Source organism: Monodon monoceros, unplaced genomic scaffold, assembly GCF_005190385.1.
Source record: "Monodon monoceros isolate NGI ecotype Baffin Bay Population unplaced genomic scaffold, NGI_Narwhal_1 Super_Scaffold_5, whole genome shotgun sequence".
NCBI lineage: Eukaryota > Metazoa > Chordata > Mammalia > Artiodactyla > Monodontidae > Monodon > Monodon monoceros.
Window position 1 is genome coordinate 92,705,305 of NW_021703782.1, and position 17,419 is coordinate 92,722,723.

Below are 17,419 nucleotides of genomic sequence, written 5' to 3' on the forward strand. Positions count from 1 at the left end.
GACCATGACTAGACAAGTCTTTCCTACCAACTTATATGTTTATTCTGAGGAATAAATCAGGTAATGCAGTGAATGTGTTGTGAAAAATGTAAAAGGTGACATACATATCAAATATTATTATTACCTTATATTACAAAACCATTTTTGTCCTTATGTAACTGTTTTTAGTGTAACAACTTAAATTTTAGAACAGTTCGGCTGTATTTTTTTAATCTATGACTCATGAGTAAAAATAGGAAAATAGGTTTCCTGTGCAAACCCAAATTGATTAACAGTATCTTCTGGAATGCATGCTTAAGAATGATTCTGAGGCCAAGTCTAGATTCACTCAGAAAGAGTGCAGTGATACATTAACAAGGTCTGCTATTGGGCAAGAACAGGAAGTAGTGCCATTTGCTGCAATATATTTGAAATCCCAGATTGAGGTATTTGTGTATAAGCACTTTGAATATGAGATAAAATGGAGTGATTGTGCAGAAAATCACTTTCATTCAGCTGCAATCACAGTTCATCTTCAGTCTTTAAAAATGTGATGAATAAAAGAAACACAGTGCTGAGTTATAGTTGTAATTCATTATTTTAATGAAAGAACATGTTTGATAGGAAAAGCCTTTGTGAATTCAATATCAAATTTAATACCATATCCTCATTCATGAATAAGCATAGAAACTCTTACTTTGTCAAATAACATCATGGAGTGGGTTCAGTGAAATTTTTCATTAGTACTGATTTATACATATTAAAAGGATTTTAATTGTGAAAATAATATATGTACATGATTTTAAAATGTAAAGAGTATACAATAAAAAGGAGGTCTCCGTCCCATCCCAGACCCCATTCCTGTAGTCCTGTGCCCAATGGCAACTGCTAAGTTTCTTTTGTATTTTTTCAAACCAATCTACTCACATATAAATATACATATATATATATATACACAAATACATACATACATACACACAGACAGACAGGAAAACACACACACCCTTTTGTACACAAGTGGGAATAAACTATATACACAGTTGAGCAACCTGCTTTTTTCACTCAACAATATATCTTGGATAGCATTCCCTACCAGCACCTGTGTGTTCTCAGCTGATTTCTTTCATTTTCTCTTAATTTTGTGTTAACATTTTTTTTAACATAGATAATAACCCTTCTATAAAGTTTTCTGCTGACGCAGGTACTAGCAAAGACATTAAGAAAGAGCTGCATGATAGCATCAAAGATGAAACTCATAACAATGGTCACACACATTTATACATGGCAATAAACAGATATGCAAATTCAATTCTCGCATGTGGTGCTTAAGTACACAACCCTCAAGCAACTCAGGAATTGTCAGAAAATGTAATTTGTTTCTCTAGTGCTCTGATTATTCAATTATTAACAATTTTAAATGCTTTATATTCAATCTGAATATATAGATCATTTAAAATATTTTAAAACAATATTTTATATAAAAGGTTTAAACTCTCCATCCATTTCTTCCATGTGGTGATTCATTTTCAAATTCTCTCATGTGTAACGAGGTGTAACTTCTTGTTAAAAGCTTTCTAACATTCTTTAAAGTTAGAATACTTCTAATGTTAAATAAAAGCTTTAGTTCAGATTTCCCACACTAATTTCACTCATGAGATTTCTCTTCTGAATGAGTTTTCATATGTTTAGTAAGGGATGCATTTTGTTTGAAGGCTTTTCCACATTCATTACATTCATAAGGTTTCTCTCCAGTGTGGGATCTCTGATGTATAACAAGTTGTGACTTTGCATTGAACGCTTTTCCACATTCATTACATTCATAGGGTTTCTCCCCAGTATGAGTTCTCTGATGTACAATAAGGTGTGACTTTTGGGTAAAGGCTTTCCCACATTCATTACACTCATAGGGCTTCTCCCCAGTATGAACTCTCTGATGTTGAGTAAGACCTTCAATTTGCTTGAAAGCCTTCCCACATTGATTGCATTCAAAAGGACTTTCACCAGTATGAGTTCTCATATGGTAAGTAAGAGATGAGCTATGTCCAAAGGCTTTTCCACATTCATTACATTTATAGGGTTTCTCTTTAGTATGAGTTCTTTGATGTATAATGAGGTGTGACTTCTTGCTGAAAGCTTTCCCACATTCACTACATTGAAAGGGTTTCTCACCTGTATGAATTCTCATATGTTTAGTAAGGGATGAGCTATACTTAAAGGCTTTTCCACATTCATTACATTCGTATGGTATTTCACCTGTATGAGTTCTCACATGTTCTGTAAGAGATGAGTTATACCTAAAGGACTTTCCACATTCCTTACATTCATAGGGCTTCTCGCCTGTATGAGATCTCACATGTTGAATAAGGTTTGAGCTATGTCTGAAGGTTTTCCCACATTCAGTACATTCATAGGGCTTTTCACCAGTATGAACTCTCAGATGGTCAGTGAGGGCATGTTTATGACCATGGGCTTTGCCACACTGAATACACTCATATGGTTTTTCTCCAGTGTGAGTTCTCTGGTGTACAACAAGGTGTGATTTTTGGCTAAAGGCTATCCCACATTCATTACATTCATATGGTTTCTCACCTGTATGAATTCTCTGATGGTCAACAAGTCCTTGTTTGTGGCTGAGAACCTTCCCACATTCATTACATTCATATGGTTTCACTTTATTCTGAGTTTTGTCACACTTAGTATGAGATGAGCTATGGCTGGATGATTCCTTATGTTTTTCTCCAGTTTGAATTTTGTCCCGTTCAGTATGTTTCTTGCCAGTTTGAGTTTTGTCAGGCCTATTAGGTGAGCTATGGTTGGGTAATTTCTCACATTTTTTTCCAGTTTGATTTTTGTCTTTCTTTGTATCAGATAAGCTATGGCTGAATGATTTCATATGCTGTTTAGCTACATCAGGTTTCTTTTCTACATAATTTCTTACATGACCAGGTAAGTCTAAATTCTTTCCATGTGAATCAAATTTAAGAAGCTTTTTTTTTGAAGGAACATATTTTGTACTCACATTTTTTTTCCCCAATGAGCTACATTCATGGCCCTTTTTCTTAGTCAGAGTTGTTTTCTTGAAAGCAACTTCCCCAAGGAGTTTGTTTTGAGATTCCTGGTGGTTCTCTAGCTGGTCATCATCTTGCTGGACTTCTTCTAAAGTGGAATTCAATGAGACATTCTTGTGAATCTTTGCACTCTCATATTTTGGAATACAACTTATAAAGAAATGCTTTGTTGTGGAGCTGAATCTTTATTCAAGCCTAGTATCCTAAAGTGAATGAAATATCAAGTGCAAATGTCCCTGTCTTTTTGGACTTGAGGGGCAAAGTGCTGTAGTAAAAACAGGAAAAGAAAATTGACAATAGTGATTAGAAAAGGCTTTGGCTGTTTATAAATATGACCTTGCAACCTGGGATAAAAGATGAAATAAACACAAGGAGCAGTGAATAAAAAACAGATGAAGTTAAAAGCTTGTAATTGTTGTTGACACTTTTTGAAGTCTCTCCTCAGCCCAAGCTGCCCAGATTTAATAACTGCCAATCCACCAATAGTATTTGGCTCTTACAGCCCATCTATATTCATCCAACTCTCCATAGTCACGATTGGAGACAGCTGGCTCAAGCCAAGATGTCCAATAAGAGTATGTCTCCTAAAAACTTAGACTCTAGTTAGTCTCCACTGGGTGCTAAATTTAAAAATGATATAAGACAAGTACTACAAAGCCACATTTTCCCTATGTAAACAGAAAGTTCATCAGTACAAAGAATAAAGCATACATACACAGAAAAGCAGAGATGTAAGATCATGTGTCCTCAAAGAGACCATTTGCATAATCCCAGTTCCTAATGGCTTCCCAGTACTGGTTCTAGTCCCCAGCTGAAGTATCACCCCTTAGGTTACAAGAAGCCTTATAATAAATTCCTCCATTTACTTAGGATAGCTCAAGTAAAATTTTGTTATTGCTCCCCAAAGAGCCAAAATAAGAGAAAATAAGGTAAGTCCATCAAAGAGTACTGAACAGCATATAGATGACTGAGGGATTAAGCAGGAAAGGATGTTCCACTGCTACCACCCATGATTAATAATGCAATTCCTGTAGTAAGAAACATCCCACAGTTTCTATGAGTTACCTGATGTTTTTACCATATTATAAAGTTTGATATTGGCAAATAAACTTCACACCATTTGGATTTACAGTGTACACACACACTTGTTTTCCAATAGTTTGCTATGGAGCACACCTTCCTGTCAGGTCACTCTAATTGCCAATTATAAATTTTAAGCTAATTCCTAACTCTAAGTGATTGCTCACATTCTTTCCTCCACACATTATACAATTATACATTTTGAGATATCTTCTCAATCCATGCTTCCCTTCTCTGAGACCACCACCCACATTGCCAGATGTAGGCAGCCATGTTTATAGTATATGATCCAACTTCTCCTTGAAAACAATTGATCAGACAGTGGTAAACACCAGGCTCCAGCTATTCAACAATTCTCCTAAGAACTTAGAATTGAAACTTGAAGACTTCTGTTAGCTAGATATGGATGTTACATATGTAAAAAACAAACAATTTAGAAGCTAGGACTACCATTTTGGGGGTGGCCTTTTTCAGCTATGGACATGGAAAAACAGAAAAAGCTTCAGGATAGGAATCAAAGAGACTCAAAGAGAGAAGCAGATATAAGAGTCCCCATGACCTCAGAAAGAAAGAGATAAAAAGTGAATAGTTGTTTTACTAGTAAAAGAACATTACATGGATAAAGTGAAAACTGAGTTCAAACAGAAAAGAGTTATGGTGTTTGAATATATAGCCAGGAAATACTATTACTTTTATGGAGAACTTTTAAGAGATTAGTTCCCATGGAGTAGATCAATTTTTATAAGTATACATAAAGTAGTGTTATAGTAGGAAGAATTGGAGTTGCCAGCTGCTTTTTCATTTAGGAAATTTTAAGTGATGCAAGCATCCTGAGAGAAAGAGTATAACAAGAACTTTTTTTTTTTTTTTTTTTTTTGGCGGTACGCAGGCCTCTCACTGTTGTGGCCTCTCCCGTTGCGGAGCACAGGCTCCGGATGCACAGGCTCAGCGGCCATGGCTCACGGGCCCAGCCGCTCCACGGCATGTGCGATCTTCCCAGACCGGGGCACGAACCCGCGTCCCCTGCATTGGCAGGCGGACTCTCAACCACTGCACCACCAGGGAAGCCCAACAAGAACTTTTATGTAGCATGACAAGGCTGCATCTTCCAATGTCCAAGGATGCTGGGGAGGATGGAGGCAAGTCTCCTTCTGGGAAGAAAGGGATCAAAACTCAAACCTTTCCCCTTGAGGTGTAACATTATAAGAACCTCTTATTATGATGATTTGGGCTGGTCCCAACTGACATTGGCCAGCTGGAAAAGATATAAAGCACCACAAGAGAAATTTACCATGAGGGGAGGGGAGGAGGCTCTGAACTAGTGAACTGGTATAATAATAGGGTAATACTAGGGGAGAGCTGGGTCTGGCAGAGCATGTAATTAAGGCTATAAGCTTGTCCTGAATCTGAGACAGTAACTAAGACATGAATTTTAAGCTAAAATGACTGTAACTTCAGAAACTGAAGCATGGAGCTCATTAGACCCAGCAAATCATTGGAGGGAATAGAATAGTCCTTCCTTGAAGAAACTTCAAGGACGATAGAAGAACCTGAGCCAAGGATAGAGTCACTGTAGCAATGACAAAAATGTATATATTAAATGACTCAGGATTATTTTTTAGTTGTAACACCAAGTATCAGCGAGAAAAGTGAAGACAGCCAAAACTGGAGCCACTAATGCATGGATCAAAAATTCTATGAAGGACTTCTCTGGCGGCTCAGTGGTTGAGAATCCGCCTGCCAGTGCAGGGGACACGGGTTTGAGCCCTGGTCCGGGAAGATCCCACATGCCGTGGAACAACTAAGCCCGTGCACCACAACTACTGAGTCTGCGCTCTAGAGCCCATGAACCACAACTACTGAGCCATCATGCCACAACTACTGAAGCCCGGGAGCCTAGAGCCTGTGCTCTGCAACAAGAGAAGCCACTGCAATGAGAAGCCTGCACACAGCAATTAAGAGTAGACCCTGCTCACCGCAACTAGAGAAAGCCTGCGCGCAGCAACGAAGACACAACGCAGCCAAAAATAAATAAATAAAATAAAATAAACAAAAACAAACAAAGAAAACTCTATGAAGTCTCTTCATTTGTCATTTGAAGGACTGGTCCCTCTGGTCTTGGGAAATTCATGGAGTCTTGAAAAATTCAATGTTAGAAGAAACTTAAAAAGATATTGTGGACATTCTGCTAATTTGGGGACTGTAGTGATATATAATAACTGAATATTTTAATGTTTGGTGGCAACATCTAAGACGAATATTTTTAAGGGGGGGATTTAATAAGCTACCTAAGAATTGGAGCAATTTAGGTATGGGACAATATGAATATAATTTGGGTGATGTCAGTCAGAACTGAGGGGGGAAAAAAAGTCAGGAACTGAGGAAAGTAAGAGGGAAGGCAGAGAGCAAGGATTCATGGGAACTCCATGGCAGACAGGCCTAAAATCTGACCCTGATAAAAACAAGGAAGGTGGAAGGAAGCTCTAATTTAGAAAGAAAGATAAAGCTTTCAATTTCTGACCATCTGAGAATAAGCTATCCTGTAAGGAGGTAAAATATAAGACAAAGGAATTGAAGATTTATCTGGACAAGATAAATTTATCTTGGAAGTCACCAGTATAGAATAAATAGCTTGTATTTACACAATAGATTATTCCTTTGAGGAAAACAGAATTTAAAAAAAGAATAGATAGTAGAAGACAAAACCTTAGGGACACTTCAAAGTGAGAAAGAAGAGAATCAGGTGAAAAAATTGGTAAAGGAACACTTAAACGATAAAATCAGATTCAAGTGGTATAATTAAAGCTAGGTGGGCAAGAATTTCAGGCTGATCAAAACTACTACAATATGCACTGGAAGGTTACCACTGCTGACTTTAAAGTCAGAAATTGTTAGAGGCATGGATCCTATGGAATTTGACTGCAAGGGTTAGGGAGAAAATGGAAATAATGTTGGTGGTATAGACCACAGGTCTAGAGCATTTCACAGTGAAAGGGGGGAAATGGAAAGTAATGAGGGGCAGGAGGATTACACCAAGAGATCTGGATAGAGGACAGATTTAAGAATGCTTGAATCTCTAAGGAGAGAAATTTGATACTATGGGGTCTAAGAGTGTGGGTGGACGAAGGGAGAAAAGCTGAGGATATTAGGAAAAGGGAGGATAATTTTTAAAAGCATTGCTTTAGAGAGGTAAGCAGGAATGGGATTACTTAAGAAAACAGCTAAAAGGGTTCACTGCTCTTTCTCAAAACTGAGCAACAGAGAGCATGGATGAGGAAAGATGGCTATATGGAAGGGTCAGTTAGGCATCTGATGGTCTGGTACCCAAGGTTTAGAGCCCTGTTTTTCACCTTTTTTCCTACCACAACCCGAGTGGTATGGCAGACTGTATTATTGTTCCCTGTGGATTACACCTCCCAGCCCCACTGTATGGCCATTTGAATCCTCCCTGTGAAAGGAGTATACATTCCTACCCAGTTGAACTTGGGAGTGGCCAGGTGATCTGCTCTGACTAATGAACCAATGAAATGTAAACAGAAAGAGATATCTACCACATCCAATCAGTGATTTTAAGTCATCATATGGTTCCACTCCCTCTTCATTGCCTCTGTAATGAGACCAGAATTTGCCAAATAGGGACTGCTCTTTCAGCGTAGGTCACAAGATAATGTGGAAAAGGGCTGCAGCTTGAGCAAGAAACAAATCTTTCTTTTTGTAGGCCACTAAGATTTTAGGGTCTTTCTTTAATGGGACGTAACTTAGCCTAAGCTGACTGATACAAATGGTATAAGCAAATCCCCATAAGTCACACTGGCTCCCGACTACAGTGAGTCTCCTATGAGAACCTCTCATGTGGACAGGTTCACAGAAGGAAGAGATATTAGAATCTCCAAGGTTGGAGAATCTTTGTAGTTTGAACTCTTTTTCCCCTAGGAGATTTTGATATTTTTCTATTGCTACTTCCTAGGATCTATAAGACGAATTTAAGAATAAATTATTTGAAGAATTCCAAATCCGTGCACCTTTGGTCAACTAATCTATGACAAAGGAGGCAAGAATATATAATGGAGAAAAGACAGTTCTCTCCAATAAGTGGTGCTGGGAAAACTAGACAGCTACGTGTAAAAGAATGAAATTAGAACATTCTCTAACACCATACACAAAAATAAACTCAAAATGGATTAAAGACCTAAATGTAAGATCAGATACTATAAAACTCCTAGAGGAAAACACAGGCAGAACAATCTTTGACATAAACTGCAGCAATATCTTTTTGGACCTCCTCCTAGAGTAATGGAAATAAAAGCAAAAATAAACAAATGGGACTGAATTGAACTTAAAAGCTTTTGCACAGCAGAGAAAACCATAAACAAAATGAAAAGACAATCTACAGAATGGGAGGAAATATTTGCAAACTATGCAACCAACAAGGGATTAATCTCCAAAATATAAAAACAGCTCATACAGCTCAATATCAAAAAAAAAAAAAAAGCAAAAAACAACCCAGTCAAAAAATGGGCAGAAGATCTAAAACATTTCTCCAAAGAATACACACAGATGGCCAACAGGCACATGAAAAGATGCTCAACACTGCTAATTATTAGAGAAATGCAAATCAAAACCACAATGAGAGGGGCTTCCCTGGTGGCGCAGTGGTTGAGAGTCCGCCTGCCAATGCAGGGGACATGGGTTCGTGCCCTGGTCCGGAAAGATCCCATATGCCGCGGAGCGGCTGGGCCCGTGAGCCATGGCCGCTGAGCCTGCGCGTCCAGAGCCTGTGCTCCGCAACGGGAGAGGCCACAACAGTGAGAGGCCCGCATACCACAAAAACAAAAACAAAAACAAAAACAAAACCACAATGAGGTATCACCTCACACCAGTCAGAATGGCCATCAAAAAGTCTACAAATAATAAATGCTGGAGAGGATGTGGAGAAAAAGGAACCCTCCAATACTGTTAGTGGGAATGTAAATTGGTACAGCCACTATGGAAGACAGTATGGAGGTTTCTTAAAAAACTAAGAATAGAGCTACCACATGATCCTGCAATCCCACTCCTGGGCATATATCTAGAGAAATCCATAATCGAAAAGATACATGCACCCCAATTTTCACTGCAGCACTATTTACAATAGCCAAGACATGGAAGCAACCTAAATGTCCATCAACAGATAAATGGATAAAGAAGATGTGGTATATTTATACAATGGAATATTACTCAGCCATAAAAAAGAATGAAATAATGCCATTTGCAGCAACATGGATCTAGAGATTATCATACTAAGTGAAGTAAACCAGACAAAGACGAATATCATACGATATTGCTTATATGTGGAATCTAAAAAAAAATGATACAAATGAACTGTACAAAACAGAAGCAGACCTACAGACATAGAAAACAAACTTATGGTTACCAAAGGGGAAAGATGGGAGGAAGGGATAATTTAGGAATTTGGGATTAACATATACACACTACTGTATATAAAACAAAACCAACAAGGACCTACTGTATAGCACAGGGAAATATACTCAGTATTTTGCAATAGCCTATAAGGGAAAAGAATCTTAAAAAATATATGTATGTATAACTGAATCACTTTGCTGTACGCCTCAAACTAACACAATATTGTAAATCAACTATACTTCAATAAAAAGAAATCTATATTTTTTTAAATTAATAAATAATAAAAACGTGAAAAAAAAAGAATTCCAAAGTTACCACCAAGAAACTAGGAACTTACTTCCATTGGCTCCTATTCCCTTGGGTCTTGCTATTTCACTCAGACCACCTTGTCTGGGTCTTTTCCCCTTCCCCAGCCATGGCTCTTCTCCTTTTCCCAACTTGGATATCATGTCTGGTTTGAGAGCTTGATACCCTATTCATGAGAAAAGATAGAAATTGAGTGTTAGAACAACAAACATTCCAGAAATCAAGCCCTACCATTTAAGCTTCAGAGCTTTTAAAGGATAAAAGAACACATGGCTTCTGAAATTTCACAGTGCAGATGTCCATGTACCCCATCTGAGTAGATCCTCCATTTTCAAGGCAGGAGCACAAGTATTCTGGCTAGTACCCAAAGGGGATTAAAACTCTTTGATTCATAAAAATTAAGGATAAACTTATCCAAGGACTTCAGAGAGAAGGCATCACAATAGGCACACTTTGAATTACTTTGTCCTTACCCATTGAGGCTAGGTTGCTGTAATTCTCCAGCATCACATCCTTGTACAGGCTCTTTTGAGCAGGATCTAGTTGCTCCCATTCCTTCTTGGTAAAGGCCATAGTCACATCTTTGAATGTTACCGATCCCTGTAATAGCACATTCCTAGTTCAGTCCAATGTTATCCACATCAGTGAAAGATGCAGACAAGATAATAATGACTTTCTCTTACCTTGACCATTCACTGATGATCATAATGTTATACACGGGGCTTATTTTTTACCCAATTTTGCATTTTTGTTTTTGAGAGACAAAAATCATATTAAGAAATGTCCCTATAATGGACTCAATGTTTGTGTCCCCCCAATTCGTTGTTGAAACCTTGCCCTCCAATGTGATGATATTAGGAGATAGGGTCTTTGGGAGATAATTAGGATTCAATGAGATCATGAGAGGGGAGACTTCATGAATGGGATCAGTGCCCTTATAAGAGTCATGAGAGAGCTTGCTTCCTGTCTCTGCTCTTTCTGCCAAGTAAGGATCCAACAAGAAGTCTGAAACCTGGAAGAGGGCTGTCGCCAGATCCCGACCCGATGTTGGACTTCTAGCCTCCAGAACTGTCAGAAACAAATTTCTGTTGTTTATAAGCCACTTAGTCTACGGTAGTTTGAAAAAAAACTCCTATGATTATCAGAGAGAAAGACAATTACAACAAACAAACCAGTCTTCATCTTTTCTTCTGTAACTAAAGACTATGGAGTAGTGTTTATAGAGTTCTGAGGTAGAAGAATTGAGACCCTTGGTTTTTATGACCAGTCAAAAAATCATTTATGTTTGGAAGCAAAAGTAAGGTATTTTAGGCATGTAAGGATGCAGAAAGTATATTACCTATGTACTTTAGAAATAAAGAGAAGGAGGGAGGGAGAAACTGGGAATGTGGTAGGAAGAGGAGAGACAGGAGGAGAAGAAGAGGAATGATTTTTAAAAGAAGGAAAATTGGATCAGAATAAAGATTTCAAGATTGGGAAAAACTTAAGCATACACAAGAGAGAACTATGAATAATAAAACCAGTAAAATGTCTAGTTACATCCAAGTAACTTGATAACGTTCTTGTGCAATTGTTATAAAAGTAACCTTGAAATCAAGAGGCATGATGTAAGAAAAATAAGCAGGCATATAACTGGTTGGGGACAGGGGAGAAATTAAAGCATGTTAAACTTCTCCTCTTATTAGGCAGCTACTGGAGAATTCTGAAACTGATAAGTATACATTCAAACATGTCTGTTTAACATTTAAAGATCACCCCTGACCGCCATAAACCACCAATAAATTAGCTGCATGTGTCACCAATCTCTGACCTCACAAACGTCCAGTCACTGATTCCTATAACTCCCGTCATTAATTGTCACTGGCCTCCCAATCACTGAGCCAGCATGGCCCTTCCTAATCACTAAGCCTATAATTCCAAAATTACTGATCCCAACAAACCTCCCAATCACTAACAGCAACAGATCTCCCCAGTCACTTGCCGCACAAACACTCTGATTACATATTCCCACAGGTTCCTCAACTATTGATACCAGTGGAACATATCAATCTCCATCTCTGATATCACCCCAAATCCTATCAATCTCCAGTCACTGACGCCAACAGAACTCTCAAACAGTGGCTTTTACAGAAACTCTAATCACTGCCAGTAAACTTCACTACATGCTCACCCTCTTTAGCCATTCCCTTTGCCTGCTTGCTTTAACCAAAACCTACCTGTCTCTTGAGGACTCTGTTCCCTTACAGTGATCCCCATGGAGGTTGTTTGCCCACTTCCACCTCAACCCATGTACCTCAGGGCCTGAAAATGAAGTAAATTATACTTTCAACAGCTTTTCACTCATCCTTCAAAATCCCTATGTCGTTTAGAGTATCACCAGACTTTAACCCATTAATAGTCTGGTTCGATGATTCACTAGAAGGACTCACAGCGTTCAGCATAGAGCTGTACTCATAGCTATGATTTAGCACAGCAAAAGAATTCAGTGCAAAATCAGCTAAGGAAAAAGCTGCATGAGGTGAAGTCCAGAGGAAGCCAGGAACAAGTTTCCAAGAGTCCTCTCCCAGTAGAGTCACACAGTACATACTTAATTCTTTCAGAAATGAGTTGTGCTAACACATGTGAAATGTTGTTTACCAAATGATGCTACTAACAAGGGCTTAACTTCCAAAATATACAAACAGCTCATAGAACTCAATAAAAAAAAATAATAAAAAAATAGACAGAAGACCTAAATGGACATTTCTCCAAAGAAGACATAAAGATGGCCAATAGGCACATGAAAAAATGTTCAACGTTGCTAATTATTAGAGAAATGGAAATCAAAACTACAATGAGGTATTACCTCACACTGGTCAGAACGGCCATCATTAAAAAGTCTACAAATAATAAATTCTGGAGAGGGTGTGGAGAAAAGGGAACCCTCCTACACTATTGGCAGGAATGTAAATTGGTACAGCCACTATGGAGAACAGTATGGAGGCTCCTTAAGAAACTAAAAATAGAGTTGTCATAGGATCCAGCAATCCCACTACTCTTGGGCATATATTCAGAAAAGATGAAAACTCTAATTCGAAAAGATACATGCACCCCTATGTTCACTGCAGCACTATTTACAATGGCCAAGACATGGAAACAGCCTAAATGTCTGTTGACAGATGAATGCATAAAGAAGATGTGGTGTATATATATACATATATATATATATATACACACACACACACACACACATACAATGGAATACCACTCAGCCATATAAAAGAATGAAATAATGCCATTTGCAGCAACATGGATGGACCTAGAGATTATCATACTAAGTGAAGTAAGTCAGACAAACACCATATGATATCACTTATATGTGGAATCTAAAATATGACACAAATGAACTTATTTACAAAACAGAAACAGGCTCACAGACATTGAAAACAAACGTAGATTACCAAAGGGGAAAGGGGGTGGGGGAGGGATAAATTAGGAGTTTGGGATTCGCAGATACAAACTACTATATATAAAATAGATAAACAACAAGGTCCTACTGTATAGTACAGGGAATTATATTCAATGTCTTGTAATAAACCATAATGGAAAAGAATATGAAAAAGAATATATGTATATATATATATTTTTTTTTCACTTTGCTGTACACCAGAAACTAACACAACATCGTAAATCAACTATACTTCAATTTTAAAAAATGTTGTTTACCAATGCTTGGTAAACAACATTTTTAGGGGTTGGTCAAATAGCCTCTCTCTGCCTAGCATATACAAAAGTCCCAGATTCCCAGAAGGAAATCAGGCATTCAGCATAAACCACATTGTTCACATGGTTTAGGCACAGTGAGCCACTTTTAAAATTCCTGGGAATAGTGGGAACTCTCCTGAAATCTAAGTTCTCGGATGTTAGCCAAAGGTTAACCTTGCAATCAGACCTTTCTAAGGACAGCTGTTTCAGGTCTTTCATGTCAACTTTTCTGCACAGTCATCCTCCCTCATTCACTGAAAACTTTAACACCAGATCCCTTTTCACCACAGCCCAGCACTATCTCTATATCGATGCAGAAGAGCCTTTCAACATCCTGGCCTATTGTAAACCATCATCATCGTCTCTTCGCTTTAACTACTGCAATAAGCTACTAACTGACCTCCCTGTACCTCTGCACGCAGCCCGGGACAATCCAGTCTAACTACCAAAGGCACCGTAATCGTTGGCTCCCCTAGACATTCCCAGTTGCGACCCCCACAGACTCCCCAATCTTTGATACACCCCAAAGCCCCCATTTCTGATCCCCATGGCCTCCCAAACTCTGACTTTCCAGGGACCGCCACAGACCCCTCCCCTCCAACCACTGTCACCGTATATCCCTCAAACACTGATTTCCTCAAACTGCAGCAGTCACGGACTCCACAGACACCTCCCGAGCACTACTCCATAGATCCCTGAGTGTGCTAACACCATCCCCCCACCCCTGCAAGAGGCCCTCCAGTACCGATTCCAACTCCCGAATCACCTATCTTCACAGACTACAGTAACCCTCCAGTCACTGACGCCCGATTCGACCGCAGCTGACCACCAGACCACCCCTCCCCATCATCGCGCTCACCGCGGCGCTGCCCCCGGGCTCCGACACAGCCATCTCCGGGGAACACCCGGCCTGTCCAGCTGTCCCTACACTCCTCCTCCGGTCCGCGGTCTCTGGCTTTGTCAGGATCAGGGGGCAGGCGGAGGCCGACATGGCGGCCCCCCAGAGCGCGGCCTCTGCCAGTTCGGCAGCTGCGATGGCGCCGTCCCTGGGTATCAGCCCGGGCGCGGCCATCTTGACCGAGTCGCCGCCGTACAGTGGGGACCTGGCGCTCTCGGCGGGCTCAGAGGTGGGCGGCCAAGCTAGCTGAGATGGTCTCGCAGTGGTGAGGTGCAAGCGGGCAAAACCTGGCTCGCAGACTGCTCCCTGTAGAGTGCTTCACTGTGCCTGACAACCCACCCCCGGCGCTCAAAGGTTTCAACACTTGAGGACAGAATTTGGAGTTGCTTTTCCCAGTCAGTGTAGCCAGCTGCGGGGAAACCGGGAATCGCACTGCCTACCGCAGACTCCAGAAAGCTGGGATAATGAGAGAAATTGGAGGGAAAAAGAAAAAGTCTAATAGGGCAGATGCCATTGTTTTATAGAGAGAGAACGCTAATCTTTGAAATATATGTCTTTTCATTTATGGTATAAGAACAATGAGAAAACATGAAGCATCAGATTAAGTGAATACATCAATCCTCAGGGAGAACCAGAGTTTGATGGTGATGTTTCAGCCAAATAATCAAGCCCAAATAATCAAGCAATTGGAGTAGAAATAGTTTCTTAATGGGCCAGTTCATGTACAAACTTCGTTCATTTAACAGTTATTTGTTGAGCTTTTATACTATATGCAGACTAGGTTGCTTGGGTTTGCTAGGTAATGAGAAAACTGGAGATTCAGACACAGCCTTTGTTCACCCTTGTGGAATTTACAATGAGGCAGAGGGCTGGTAAAGTTATCACAAATATATTGTTCTTTTTTCCAAAGCCAAACATACCCTGTTTTGCACCTTCAACTTATACGTGCTAAAAAAAAAAACCCAAAATACAACGGAGTAAATTAGAAGATCTAATTGGCTTTATTAAACGATTCATCAATGGGGCAGCATCCTATCTAGCAAACAGAAAGGCCATCTGAGGAGTTGTACAAAATGGGGAGCTTTTAAAGACAGAAAGGGGCTGGGACAGGGGAGTCAAAAACAAAACAAAGGATTATTTCAAGCAAGGTCACTTTCCTTTGAGGAAAAGTGCGGGGGGTGTTCCCAGGCCCAGCAATGCTTTCCTAGTCTTGTGACATCAACTCTAGGGCTTAGCAAAGTATGTTGTAAATATTATGATGCATAGAATCCTAATACGGCCCCCATTAACTCTGCTCCCTAGTGTAATACCTTTGTGAGATCTCCTAACTTTCAATGCAAGAGGAACCTGTGGTTTGATGGAATATTACTTCCATGATTAGATCCCAAATCAGTTGGCTCTGAGTTGATAAAAATGGAGATAATCTTGGTGGGGCTGATTTAATCGGGTGAGCCCTTAAAAGTGGCTAGGCCCTTCCAGAAGTCAGAAATTCCAAAATTCCAAACGTGAGAAGGCCTGTGGAAGGAGCCACATGGCAAGGACCTTGAGAGCAGCGGCTGAGGACTGAGAGTGCTTTTTGGTCTACCACTGGCAAGACAACATGGACTTCAGTCCCACAACTGCAGAGCAAATGTTTCTGACAAAAACCTGAGGGAGCTTGGAAGGATATCCTTCTCTAGTGGGGCCTGAGATGAGGACACAATCACCCAACACCTTGATTTCAACTTTGTGTGCCCTTGAACAGAGCCCAGCCATACAATGCCCAGACTTCTGATGTCCTGAAACACTGATACAATAAATCTGTGTTGTTTTAATCCAGTAATTAGTGATAATTTGCTCTGCCGCAATAGAAAACTAAGGACTCAGCGAAAATTGAAGGATAATTGTGATTGAGATTCCTCTTCATCTACTGGAGACACAGCACCTCCCCTGTGTCCCTGACAGAGCATCTTTGAGCCTCACCTTATGGGTGTGAGCAGTTGATGCCCATCCTCCTCAGATAAAGTCCTGACTTTGTCCTTACAGTACAGTCCAAAGAGGTCCATTACTTACATTAAAAAAAATAACTCGGGCTTCCCTGGTGGCGCAGTGGTTGAGAGTCTGCCTGCCGATGCAGGGGACACGGGTTCGTGCCCCGGTCCGGGAAGATCCCACCTGCCGCGGAGCGGCTGGGCCCGTGAGCCATGGCCGCTGAGCCTACGCGTCTGGAGCCTGTGCCCCGCAACGGGAGAGGCCACAACAGTGAGAGGCCCACGTACCGCGAAAACCTCCCCCCCCAAAAAAATTCTACTTTCTATCTGATCCCAGCTAGTTGTGAGAGAAGAGAGGCAGTCCAGTTTCTCCAGACTTTGCTTTAACAATATCAGTGTTTCCTCACCAATCCAAACAAGTTCCAACCTATCTATAAACAAAATGCTGTTCTCTATTGTAACAGCTCTCCAAGCCCTTGATTCTAGTGATTAACCAATCATCCTCATATGGCCCTTAGGGGGCGGTATTCAGAGACAGAAGTGGGTGGGAAAGCATAGGAAAGGCAGGGTATGGATATTCCCTGCACTGAAGAGGAGGAAGGGAAGCAAGGAAGAGGGGAGAGAAATGAAGAAGATGAACGAGGTTGGTGAAAATAGGTCATGGAATGGTGACGAGGAGCTTTCAATCTACCAGAGGAGTTCCATCATTTCTTGGCATGGCAGAGTCCGTCAGTTTCCAGGCTCAGGATAAATAGTGAAAGAGTGAATCTTCTTTTTCTTTTCCTTTTGGCCACACTGCGCTGCATGCTAGATCTTAGTTCCCTGACCAGGGATGGAAGCTGCGTCCCCTGCAGTGGAAGCGTGGAGTCTTAACCACTGGACCGCCACAGAAGTCCCCAAAGAGTGAATCTAACACTTGAATCAATTTTGTCAAGACGGTAAGGATCAGTGTGTGGGTTGTACACTTACAT

The 17,419-nt window shown here is 40.3% G+C and overlaps 1 protein-coding gene across 1 annotated transcript; it reads right to left on the bottom strand.

Annotated features, from left to right (window-relative positions):
- Nucleotides 1-561: 561 nt before the first annotated feature.
- Nucleotides 562-14,631, bottom strand: ZFP37 (ZFP37 zinc finger protein). Its single transcript, XM_029203906.1, has 4 exons — nucleotides 14,440-14,631; nucleotides 10,310-10,436; nucleotides 9,868-10,002; nucleotides 562-3,135 (listed from the first exon to the last, which is right to left on the bottom strand). The coding sequence occupies exons 1-4, from the start codon at nucleotides 14,569-14,571 to the stop codon at nucleotides 1,625-1,627; spliced, it is 1,905 nt and encodes a 634-aa protein (XP_029059739.1). The 5' UTR covers nucleotides 14,572-14,631; the 3' UTR covers nucleotides 562-1,624.
- Between the last annotated feature and the right edge of the window lie 2,788 nt (nucleotides 14,632-17,419).

Coding starts and splice junctions, on each gene's coding strand:
- ZFP37 (XM_029203906.1), bottom strand. CDS start 14,571: ATGTCGGCCTCCGCCTGCCCCCTGATCCTGACAAAGCCAGAGACCGCG. Junction 10,003..10,309: donor CAGCAACCTAGCCTCAATGG/GTAAGGACAAAG, acceptor TCTCATGAATAG/GGTATCAAGCTCTCAAACCA. Junction 3,136..9,867: donor GGGAATAGGAGCCAATGGAA/GTAAGTTCCTAG, acceptor ATTCCACTTTAG/AAGAAGTCCAGCAAGATGAT.